The 12,647-nt window shown below is 46.3% G+C and overlaps 1 protein-coding gene across 1 annotated transcript in view; it reads right to left on the reverse strand.

Annotated features, from left to right (window-relative positions):
* Stx18 (syntaxin 18) overlaps window positions 1–12,647 on the reverse strand; it is a 99,310-nt gene that overhangs the window by 39,762 nt on the left and 46,901 nt on the right. Inside the window, exon 2 of the mRNA XM_051200281.1 lies at window positions 1,750–1,817. Coding sequence (XP_051056238.1) covers window positions 1,750–1,817 — 68 coding nt within the window. The remainder of the gene's footprint in view (window positions 1–1,749; window positions 1,818–12,647) is intronic.

The following is a 12,647-nucleotide window of genomic DNA, read 5'->3' on the forward strand; positions in this document are numbered from 1 at the left end:
GTGGGTTGCACTGTGTGACTCCATTTACACACAGTTTGAGAGAAACCGCTGGATTTGATGATGAGCAAGTCAGAAAATAACCCTGGGAGAGAGAGGACAGCACAGGGTTCTAGCACAGCAAATGCTGAGGGTAGTGGGAGTGTAATCTAGCCCTCAGGTCTGGTTCTGTGCAATCTGGCAGTTGAGCATGTTTTTTTGGTTTTTGTTTTTCAAAGGTAATAAACAAACAGTACATGTGACAGAAAGCATGAGTGGCCCACAAAATCTGCGGAGCTAACCCTCTTTCAGAAAGTTGGTAGACCTGGCTGTCTGGCAGTGAAATGAAACAGTGTGGCTTAGGGAGGAGGCGAGCTGAGTGAAGAGGAGAGCCAAATCTTCAAAACCAATGGGGCCTTGTATGTAGCTGGATTTCAGGAGCGCTGGGGCTGGGAGAACAGGGCACAAGTGGCCCTTTCACCTCTGCAGGGAATGGAAAGGAGGAAGAGAGAGGCAAGGCAGGAAGGACTCAATCCTGCCAGAGAGGTCAAGCTTCAGAGAGGAGTCTACTCTCTATGCAGGCCTTAAGGAGCCCGGCCTGACCATACTACATAAAAACTGCAAACATTCCCAGCGCTACCACCCCAGCACTCCATCCTGTCTTTACTGTTACCATAAATTCTTTGCCAACCCTCTAGCATGCAGGCTGCAAAAAGGAGAGACAGTTTTCTACCTCACTCCCTGATGTTCTCAAAGCCTCTACAATTGCAGAAGGCCCTGGGCAGGTGTTCACAGATCCATATATGTGTAGAGAGTGAGCAGGTCAGGCAGGGGAAGGCCCTTCAGGGTCAATGCCAGCTGCCCCGTGGCTGTGGAAGGTGGTGCTGTGCGCTGCAGGATGCTTGGCATGCCCTTGCCAACAGCACTCCTCTCCTGTTATGGCAAAACCTCTTAAGATGTTGCCAAAATACCTGTGGGCAAGAACCAGTGGCTAGTCATGGGCCTCAGGGATATGAGTGGATCATTCATGTTTTATTTGACAAATACTGAGTGGGTGCAACAAATAGCTGAAACATTAAAGAATTATGAATGAGAAATTGATAAGGCCTCTGACAACAAAATTTACAAACTAGTGACAGCGAGTGTCATCCTCTAGTAGAAAATGGTACAGACAGAGAAATGCACAGACCAGAAGAGTCTGGTGCTGACATGTGACCTGGCACAAACCCGCCATGGTGGTTCTGCTCACTCTGCAGAGATATTCATTCCCCTATAGCCTAGCTGAAGGGCTGGGCAGTGTTTATCAACACTGGGGTCATCTGGGAAGAGGGAATGTAATTGAGAAGATGCCTCCATCAGACTTTCTGTAGGCAAAGATGTAGGACATTTCCTTCATTGATGATTGATGTGGTGTCAGCCCAGGCAGGTGGTCCAGGGTGTATAAGAAAGTAGGATGAACAAGCCATGGGAAGTAAGTTGTGTTCTTCCGAAGCCGGTGCTTCAGTTCCTGCCTCCTGCCTCCTGCTTAGCTAAGGTCCTGGCCTGAGCCCCCTCAAGCACAGACCTTCATATGGAAGTATAAGGTGAAGTAAACCCTTTGCTTCCCAGGTTACTTTTGGTCATGGTATTATCACTGTAGTAGAAAGCAAACAGGACACTGAACTTCCCCACTACAAGTGCGAGTTAGTAAAAAGGGAGGGGGAAAAAAAAAAGCGGAATGTCCAACAGAAAGGAATGCAGCCAGCCAAGCCATGGAAACAAGAACCCACTTACCTGTAAGCATTAATATACTCCTTCCTGTGCTCCAGGAGAAAATCTCTCAGCTTCCCAATGTGAGAAATCTGCAACAGGAAAGATGGCAACATTGTATAAGGACAGGTGTACACGGAGTGAGCACACTTTGCCACACAGTAGAGCACAGCCTCAGAGACTCCAACTGAGAACTCAGAAACTTTCAAAAATTTTGCTGGGAGGAGGGTTGTGCTAAAACAAGGTCCAGTTATTATAGCTCAGGGTGGCCTTGAACTTGTGATCCTCCTGCCCCCCATACTCAGAGTAGTGGGATGGCAGGCATGAGACACAATACCCGACTCACAACTTTGGTTTTAGGATCTCACAGTCACTACCACACTAACTCAACCATGTTAGCTGTCATGGGCCTTGGTCTCTTACAAATGGCTGCTTCTTCCTCTAACCATAAGGACCTATGATTTTAGGCACAGGTAATGCCAAAGGAAAGTACAGAATATACCAGACAGTGCACCTCATGAGCTCAATAAGGGGCAATTCTTTTCTTTTGTTTGTTTGTTTGTTTGTTTTTTAGTGTATTATTTCTATATCCACAGACAATCGTTTCTTCTCTCAGGTGCTGTAGGGGATGGATCCTGAGGCTGAAGCTGCAGGTATATAAACAGGTCTTCTGGGAGCAGCACAGTTAGAGATGATTTGGACAATGATTTAAACTTACAAGGGTCCTCACCCTTTTTGTGGGTGCTCCCACAGACGAGCAAGGAGCAAGAGCTTGTGAAATTCTTCCTTTGATATGGCTGGCTTCGCGTGTAATAACCCCTATTCTGGAGCTGCTGGTGTAGCCTAGGCACAGGAGCCCTTATCTGGGATCCTCCAGGGCCTGGTTCTATCCCCAGTACTGGAAACTAAAGCAACGCTGCTCTAGAGCACCTGTGTGCCAGTGGGGAGTTAGTAATCCAAAGTCAGGTCACAGTCTTTGGGGACGAGTGTTCTGAGAAGAGAATGACTAGCTCAGTGGCCTGTGACTGCTGCTCATCTCGCCTCCCTCCACTCTTGCCTTTGTGCTCCTGCTGACAGATCTGCTGAACTTCCACGGCATCATAAGGTTTTCTGTTAAGACCAATGCAGGATAATTTTCATTGGCTGTGCATTTAAAAGGACCTCTGCACACCTCCCATGTGGCTTGCTGTTTGTGCTGATACAGCCTTTATATACAGGCTCCACTTTTCAGATTAATCGCCAGTCTCCCAGGAGGCCTGCACAGTGTTCCTCACAAGTCTATGCACAGGAGGCACTGAAGACAGCCAGCACTCTCACACGAGACAACACACCAGGCCTGTCTGGAGATGTGTGGCGTTGGCTAGTCCAGCTTCCCACAGGGCCCTGACTAGTAGTAAAAGTGCAGTTCAGAAAGGTTGCTCTAGGAGACTTAAAAGGCAAGAGAAAAACCACAAGTATGATTAGAATGTCCACGTGTTTAATAAACATGGACCAAGGCTATGCAACACCGGCAGGAACTCCCACTTTCAAATATAGTCTCTTTCCTCTTTGCAAGGGCCCTGCTGCGTTCACTGACTAGCACCGTTCCCACGTTCAATTACGAATATGAACCTTGCAGAGAACATGTCTCAGGTCCCACACTCAGCATACAGAACTCAGGTTCAAGCTCAGGTCTGAGTCCACACTGGGCATGGTTCCTAGTTACCACAGATGCCTTCCTCGTGTTTTTCCGACTTCTTATCCAAGCTGCATCATAAAATCTCACTGCTAAGTCCAGTGGGGAAAAATTATAAACTGTACAAGCATAGTCTCTCACATGACAAGATAGATCTGATAAAGCAATTCTTCTGTGTCAAGCCCTGCCTACTTACCAGGAGTCATAAACACTTGATAGGCCATGCAGACTATGAAAAGGAAGGGAGGTAGATGGTAGAGTTTTTGTATTGTTCTAGCTTTAAAACACTTAGCTAAAGGATGCAGCTTGGCTTGGAGGGGTGGGCACCAACATGTGTCTCAAGAGTGGAACCAGAATTCCAAATCCGGCAGTTCAAGTTCTCCACTACATAAATAGCTGCAAGGTCTTGGTCTAGTCTAGTTCAGACTGCAGGCTTGGAGCCCAGGGCTTCCCACCATCTGTACATGCACAGGACCCGATCTTCACCCAACTGTGCTACGTACACCCTGCTCTTCCTTGTTCAACAATGTTCCCTCTCAAAGGGCTGCGTGTGTACCTGTGACAGTGCCTGCTCCCTCCTGACAACACCATGCCCATGCTGGGGCCATGGCCTGACTTTCCTTGGGCAGAATGGAAACTCTCAGAGAGTAATAGTGAAGATTCTGTCTTTCCCGAAACTTTCTGGCTACAGGTTTTTTTGTTTTGTTTTGGTGAAAACAGCACCAGTCTCTCAAAACTCCCACCGAATATTAAATGAACAGGAGGTACTAAATAATCTCAAAATAGCTCTACCAACTGCAGGAAGCAAAGTACTTTCCCAGACAACCCCAGGACGGCCCTTCTACTCTACTCTGGAAAGATGCCTAACCCTGTTTGTCACCTGCGAGTAGACCGTTGACCGTCAAATCAAAGCCTCACTCTGGATAAGTGGCCCAGTGTCATCACGAAGGTTCTGACACAATGAAGGAGGCAGAAGAGCCAAAGAGGTGGGGTGAGGCATAATGAATGGATTTTTCCCTAGAAGGTCTGCACAACATACTTATCTATACATGGTGGACAGCCGGGGCTAGGGCATGCAAGCTACGGAACCATAAGATTGTCTACCTGTTGCTTTAAGCTGGGATGTGTAGCAATCTGCTATGAGTTGAGAAACAGACATATCTACTTAAAGCTTCATCTCCAAAACAGCTCTGATAAGGAACCAGGAAGATTAACATAGAAAGTCGCATAAGCTAAAAAGAGATCCAGGTCACAGGCATCTGCAAGGGAGTGATGGCACTGTAGATGAGAGCAGGAGCAAGGGCCTCTGCTTTACAAGAAGACAATGACAAGAGGTTTCAGTTAGAAGTTTAACAAACATGACCCCACCTTCACCTGCTCCACCACAGCAAATTTCCATCCAGTGAGTTCACTAAAGTGGAGTGAAGCAGCCAGGCTGTGGTGGCACACACCTTTAATCCTAGCTCTTGGGAAGCATCCATGAGTTCTAGGATAGTGAGGGCTACACAAAGAGACCCTGTCTCCAAAAACAAACAAATAAGGAGTGAAGCTCTCTCAGGACTACATGTAATTCTTGTTAAGTGAAGCTCTCTCAGGACTACATGTAATTCTTGCTAAGTGAAGCTCTCTCAGGACTAAATGTAATTCTTGCTAAGTTAAAAGGTTACTAAACATCAGTAGCCCCTCCCCTAAGGCTGCTGGGAGAGCAGATTGTCTTCAGGGAAGCCGCCTGTTGGAAGCCCAAGCTCCAGTGGACAACCCTATACTCCTGCACATGAGGACCGCACCAGACTTAGTGAGTTATGAAAAGAAGAGATTAACTGAGTGGGGGGAGGTAGGTAATAGTGTCTGTGAGTATAGGGGAAGCTGATCAAAATAGATTGTACACAGGCATGAACTCATCAAAGAATTCATTTAAAATGGTATTACAACTCAGCATTAGCATACTATATAAAATATTTGAATGCCAGGCATGAAAGGCAACAAGAAAACGTTAAGGTTTCTCTGTGTGTGCAGGCACGTGTATATGCCACGTAGAAGCCAGGGGTTGACATCAGGTGTCTCCTTCAACCACCCTTCCACCTTATTCTAAGACTTCCATTCAGCACTTCCTTAGTTCTAGTCATTTGATGGTGAGAGATTTCCTATTAAAAATGACTGGTAAGTGATACTTAGAACAACAACCATGCCCCAACAGTCTCTAGCTGCTGATTCTAAGTATTTGCAATGTTCAAGTTAATGCACTAAGAGCACATTTAAAACCACCACCAATAAAGCCTTACTCAGAGCCCCCTTCAGGGCAAATAGCATCTCAAAGCTCTGCATGCACTAACTTGTCCTGTGGCAGACCTTCCAGAAGGCAGGAATGCTATCATGTGCCCATTCTAGCTGGGAGAAGACTGAATCAGGGAGAGATGCCTCTGGCTTAGAGACACAGGGTTGAATTCTGCGGAAGTACCGGGCCTTACTTCTCTAGCAGCTGAGTCACAAGGACAAGAAGGGCACAGACCATGTGAGCTGGTGGTTCCCTTTGAACGTGTACAATTCTCCACACAATACATAGTCATCACAACCCATAGATGACCAGCCACCTCTGTGCTTGGCACGGCACACTACTTGACAGCTGTAAATACACTATGATTTGCACCCTCCATGGCATTTGGATGATTTGGATATCCTCCACTGCTCCAATCAGAAATATGGGAACAGGCCCCACACAAGGTCACAAGGCCAGTGAGCAAAAGAACTAAAAGAGACCAAAAGTCCGACTCAAAGGCTGTACTTGAGTTTTCTTTAACACAAATCAGCTGGGTTTCATGTGGGAATGCTTGCATTTGTTGATCTAAATAAACTTTGTTTTTAAATTTTTAAATGTTATTACTATTATTTGCACGTATGTGTGGATGTCAGAAGACAACTTTGTTGTGTCAGAAGTCCTCCATTTTTACATGGGTTCTGGAGATCAAATTCAGGTTATCAGACTTGGGCAGCAAGAGCTGGGATGAGTCATCTTACCTAAAAATATTTTTAAAGTCAAAATCTTAACTTTAAGCGTTTGTATATAGACAGACTTGCAACAGAAAAGTGCCTTCACAGACCCAAGTGTTTGAAATCAGCTGTTGTTCCGTGTTTTACAACCCAGGAAGCTTAGAACTGGTAAGGCCATCGGGGCATTAGGAGGAAGGTCTACAGGGAACAGGATGGTCAGAAAGACTTGCTCAGAAAGACTTGCAGGATGATGGTGGCCATTTGTCTTAGTCATCGATCATCAAGCTCCCTCAAACAGTTCACACTTGTACTGGAGTTGATCCACGCCCACACAGAGGAGAAGCTGCGGGCAAGGACTGTGTGGAGTGGGGAGATGGAGCACAGAGGAAAGCAGGGTAAGCAGCGGGGAGGGCTCCCCCTGTCCTTGACCGCTTGACTAGTTGTGGGGTTCTACACTGTCCACCAGCAACTGTACAAGAAACTTCTCTGATGAGATCTGAGAGCTGGGCCAAACTATGGGTAGAGAGATGTGAACTGAGAAGTCAGTTTGAGTCTATGTACATTTAGGAGAATAAAGTACCGGGGCCTCTGCTCTCACCAACCCTAGGTTCTGGGCCAAAATTACAGTACTGGCATTAACTATTGTTTTTTTAAATGCAGCTGTTTAACCCTTCCCCATAACATCTGTGCCACCCCTGCACTGGTGGTCAGTTCTTGCCATGTTGCTCATTACTGTAGTTCACGGTATGGAAGCACCTCACTACTACGAGAGCTAGTCGGCTGGGAGGAAGCTTCCTGTGGTGTGTTTAGAGTTGGATTTTACCCAAGCCCTAGTGGGCAATCAGGAGCTGTGGCGATAACCAACCTGTTTCAGGGAGGCACCTCATCCACAACACTGATTTGTTCCTGGTTATAAGGCTCTCCTCAGGGGCCAGCTTCCAACAGTGTCTTCTGCTATTTCCAGGCCAGGTTAAGGGCCCTTGGGGCAAACATAATTATGCTACATCTTGTTTTGAAATGCTTCCATGTCTATTGCTAGTCCAAAGTAGTTTCTTTTCCTTCCTTCCTTCCTTCCTTCCTTCCTTCCTTCCTTCCTTCCTTCCTTCCTTCCTTCCTTCCTTTCTTTTCCTTCTTCCTTCCTTTTTCCCCCAACTTTTGAGAAAGGGTTCTACTGTGGGTAAGAATTCCTGGAAAGAAGCTATCAGCAAAGCTGACTGCAACTTCGGTAATATGCAAAAGTTGGAATGTTGCAAGTCCAGCACCCTCTAAATATCTATTTCTTGTAGCTCACCTCTGTGTCAGGCCTAACATCCTATGACTCACAAATGGGAAGCCTTTGGAACATATGCACAGCTTCCACCAATCAAAGGGCTAAGAGTGAATGTCCAGCCTATACCTGTGATTTCTCCACTTAGCCGTAACCCACCTTTCTAATGTTTCCACTAATGCGTGTAAATGTCTTGCTTTATAACTTCTTGTTCCCTTATTATAAAAACTTCATGAAACTGCTTCTTTGTTAGAACATGGGATTTGGGGTGATCTGAATCTTTCATCCCCTCTGAAAAGAGAGCTCTGTTTTTGAATAAACAGTACCATGCCTCTGGCTGGCCTGGAACTGAGGACACCTCACTCTCAGGAATCTGTCTGTCTTCGCCTCCCAAATGCTAGGATTACAGGAGTGGCCACCACTCCCAGCCCATCAATTTAGTTCTTTACACCAATTTCTTTTCTTTTCTTTTTACACTTTTAGCAGTTTAATCATAAAAATTCCATACTCTAGGGTGAGCATGAATAAAAAAGACAAATCTGTACAGTTAGTAAAGCAAGCTTTCCCTGTTCATTCAATGGCTTGGAGCATGAACCACACGTCACATAAACAGTAGTCACCTCGCTGCTCCCACAGCGCCTCACTGCTTAATCATGGACCATCCTCAGTCCCTGGGTACTCAGATTCTTGCCAGACAATCTGAGATGCTTCCACTTCACACCGACTCGTCTCTTTTCTCAGTATTTGCGGTCTCTCAAAAAATATACTCACATGTCCTCTGAAATTATTTCTCATAGAGTTTGATCAAAATATGATTTGGGAGAAGCTTTTAAGAATATTTTATCACATTTCTGTTGAATTCTGAGAGGAAAAACAAAAATAGTTCAGTATAGCAAATATGAACCCTCTTAACTCAGTGAGTCAGCTGCACAATCTTCCCTGTCCATTAGGTGGCAGCACTAGCCTTAAAACAGCACTATCAGGGGTCATTTACTCAAAAGCACCACCATTTTCCCCCAAAGGCTTGTCAACTCTTCTGGCTCTTTCCTTCAGTTTGGAATCAAAGGATTCCTTCAAATGAACTGTCCTGCACACACTGAAATAGGAAGGACATTTTTACACCTACACACATGCTCTGGATGAGTCTGGAAGTTTTTACAATAAGGCAGTGGGCCTTATGGACACAAAAGGAGCTGAGGGGAACATGGCTGCCATCTGCCATCGTGGAGGCAGGCCCAGCTTTGTTTACATGTGTCACATAAAAAACAGCTTGGCTATTGGCTACTTCCTGGGTGCTCTGTAAGTTTCTCAAAGCAAGATAAGCTAAAACAAACACACTGAAAACACGGTAGGATTCCTTAGAAGAGCTGTGCTATCGCTATTCACACACACACACACACACACACACACACACACACACACACACACACGCATGCAGTTCAAAGCAATGGGCAAGGGTCTTTTGCTGATCACAGCAGAGGCCTGACTTATAGCTCCCTCCCCAGCCCAGGATCATAGGAGCTCTGTTCTGTTGGCACTCACAACCCTACCAACAAAGACTTGATGGATTTCAGAACACTAAGTACCGATTTGCATAATTTGCCTCTGAAAGAAGCAAGCATTGTTCAAGATTAAAGAGACTCCAATAGGTCCCTCTGGCATATTGTAAAAAGTCCCTTAACAAAACCATTATTTATTTATTTCTCATTCACTCTGTGGACACAGCTTGTTGTGTCAGTATGAAGCACAGCCAGAAGAGCTAGTGCTGTGGCATGACAGCTTGCCAGCTACTGGTGAGTGAGAGGAATCTTGCATAAGGATTGGCTCCGAGTTTAAGCTAGGGCCTCCTAAATTCAAAATCCCTTCAGGCTAAACTGAAAAAGGAATTTCACCACGAATTACTAAAAGTCTGAACTGAAGCACAGAGCTAACCTGCCTCTGGAGTGCATGGACCCTGCTGAAGTCACCTTGGGAGATGTCCATCTCTAGACAAGTCACCGACAGAGAGCCTGGCTCAACCCTGCTTGTCCACTGTGCTCAGACAGCGTGCTCATTAGGATATGTCTATGAAAGGTTCTTTCTTCCAGTGACTGTTAAGTAAGCAAGCACTGTGGTCTCAGGCCCCCTCCCTTCATGCCCCCCACTACAGAATGATGGCACTCACTGCAGGCAGTCTCTAGAAGGGTGGCAATCCCCAGAGCAGCAGCTCTCTACCCCTCTAGGGTTGAACAACTCTTTCATAGAGGTCGCCTAAGACCTTCAGAAAGCACAGATATTTACATTTTAATTCTTAATAGCAAAATTGCAGTTAGGAACTAGCAGTGAAAATACTTTTATGGGGAGGGGGTCACCCCAGCATGAGGACCTACCTGTATTACAGGGTTGCAGGTAGCATTAGGAAGGTTGAGAACCACTGCCCTCTGGGGAGCTCCCTTCCAGTCCTCACAGCCCTGAAGTCCTGAAGTCCAGTCCTCTGTGTTCTACAGCATGGCTAGCTACTCCTGAAGGCTGGCTGCTCTCTGCCTGCACCGAGCTGTTAGAATCTCCTTAAGTTCAGCCCTTGGCGGGGTCCTTTACATTTTGGGTATACTCATTGCAATCACAGCTTTATTCTTGGGTCCATAAAACATGCACCCAGGTGCACCCTCCTCTGAGCTCCAGTTGTCTTCTGGACTCTCCACTGGTACATCAAAGGAAACATGAGGACAACTCATCTACCCTGGCTCATGGCTCACTACCAGTTGTCCCCACCATCCTAAAGATTTGATATCCTCTCCCACTATCTCAATTCCCAAGTTAGAAACACCTCATTCTTGCTCATAAATACAACATACCTGTTGAGTTCTGCCCACTCACCTGCTAAGTATCTGCTATGGGAGCTGGCCCCACTGCTAACTCCTTTCCTACACCGTAGTGCCCATCCCTTGGCAGGCTCCTTCTCATGCCCTCATCTTTCCCATCACCAGCTACCCAAAGCTGCTGGGCCCATCGGGCTGCACTTGTGGGGTTGTAGTTCTTGTCCCTCTGTGTCTGCACAAGGCCTTCCCCTGGCCAGCTGATGGCGTATGATTCCCATCAGTTGTATGCAAGGTTCACAAGTATATCAGATGCTGTCAGTCTGCAAACTCTGACTCTAAGGGCCAATGCACTCTAACTGTACAGCAACTCCCAGAATTCAGTGCATCTTCTAAGAGACAGACAGGAACCATGGGTACCAGAAACCACCTTTTCTAGTCTCACCCTTACATTCTAACTTCCCAGAGTCTTGAATAGCAGAGAGGAGGGCTGGCTGGATAGTGAACAAAGCTGAGTAACAATATGGGATGGGCACAGTGACCTAGAGCTCAGGGTACTAGCAGCTAACTTAACAACCTTAACCAGAGAGTAAGCTCCTATTCCCCCAAACAAAAAGCACCCCTCAGGAAACAAAAACGCTACATGCAATCTTTGTGCCCATGCAAAACTCACTGCTGTACTGCAGAGGTTGAGCAGCCCCACAGCAGCAACCACACCAACCGGAAGCAGTAACCATACCAACCAGAAGCAGCAACCACACCAACCGGAAGCAGCACCTGCCTTACAGCAAGCCTGAGCTCTGGACCGGAAGAACAGGCAAGCGCCATACATTACCCTTTCTTCCAACTCCTTCAGGGCCTGGCTTTTTCCTTTGCTAACTGAATAGACACCTTTCACCACCAGCACTCCACCCTGCATCTCTATGGTGATGGTTAGTGTATTCCCTGTCCCCCAGAGATCGGGCACTGCTACTTTATTGGACCTTTCTATTTGCTTAGTAGAAACTGCATAGTACTAGAGCATAAAGAAGTGACTGATGTCCCCCTACCTGGACTCTCAGGCCTAGAAGGACAGCATATGGGGAGCCCACTGCCTCTTGGGAAGTCATTCCACTTCAAACAATAAAAAGTTATTTTTCACCTGAACCAAGTTCAATGAGCTAGGAGCATAGCTCAGCACAGACGTTTGCCTAGCATGCATGTGGTCCCTCTCTCAATGCTCAGGGCTGGAAAAAACCTTCAGGTATTGCATTCCCTACACATGGAGGCTCCCCTTTCTCTAAGCTAAACATTTCTTTACCTGAAATTACATCTGTGGTTTCTGGATACATTTATTACCTTAAATATATCAGGTCATGGGCCTCATGAATCACTGTGACACCCAGAATAGACTGGAAGCCTTGTGTTGGCAGGAGACACTGCCTCCCATGTGTGGACTAACTATTCTTACTGATGCCCACCCTTGTTGAGTCATGGAGTCATGTTGGTTTTACATCAGCTAACATGGCTTCCCTAAGAGTGCTGCTGGTAAATTATGTCTTCATTTGTTCATGCTTTTCCTGGGCTCTTGTCACTTGTAATTCTGATCATTTTACCATTGAAAACAACTATAATTAAAAAGAAGTAATATTTTAATTTTAAAAATCAACAAATAACCTGGGAGCTCAGCCAGGCAGCACACAACTGTGATCTTGGTACTCCAGAGACTAAGGCAGAGGAGGCTTAGCTCAGTGTAGAGCTCCACCTGCCTAGCAAGGGCAAGGTTGAGTTCAGTCCCCAGGATTGGGGTAAAGAGAAGGTGACTGTCAAAAATATCACACACACACACACACACCAGATCACTTTGGCTTGGCCTGCCATTCATGAGGAGCTGGCCTCTACTCTCCTTTAGCAGGACACTGGCCTTTTGTAGGGCAGCTACAGGAGACTGAGACTAACTATGGGGATCCATCAGCCCTGAGCCTCTTGGCACTGCTTCTGGAGTCACCTTCATCACTCTAACTCGATAAACTAGGATCTCCTACATCCAAAGAAACAAACACTCATCTTCATTAAAACTTTGGTTTGGTTCAGCAGCATTAGCACGAATGACTCCAGTTTGGTTTGGTCAGTCTGCTGGGCCAAGTGCAGGAGTGCAGTGACAACAGTGGCCTCCCAACGTCCACTGAACAGATGCAAGGGGCCCAGAGCACAGCTG

This window comes from Phodopus roborovskii, unplaced genomic scaffold, assembly GCF_943737965.1.
Source record: "Phodopus roborovskii unplaced genomic scaffold, PHOROB, whole genome shotgun sequence".
Classification (NCBI taxonomy): Eukaryota; Metazoa; Chordata; class Mammalia; order Rodentia; family Cricetidae; genus Phodopus; species Phodopus roborovskii.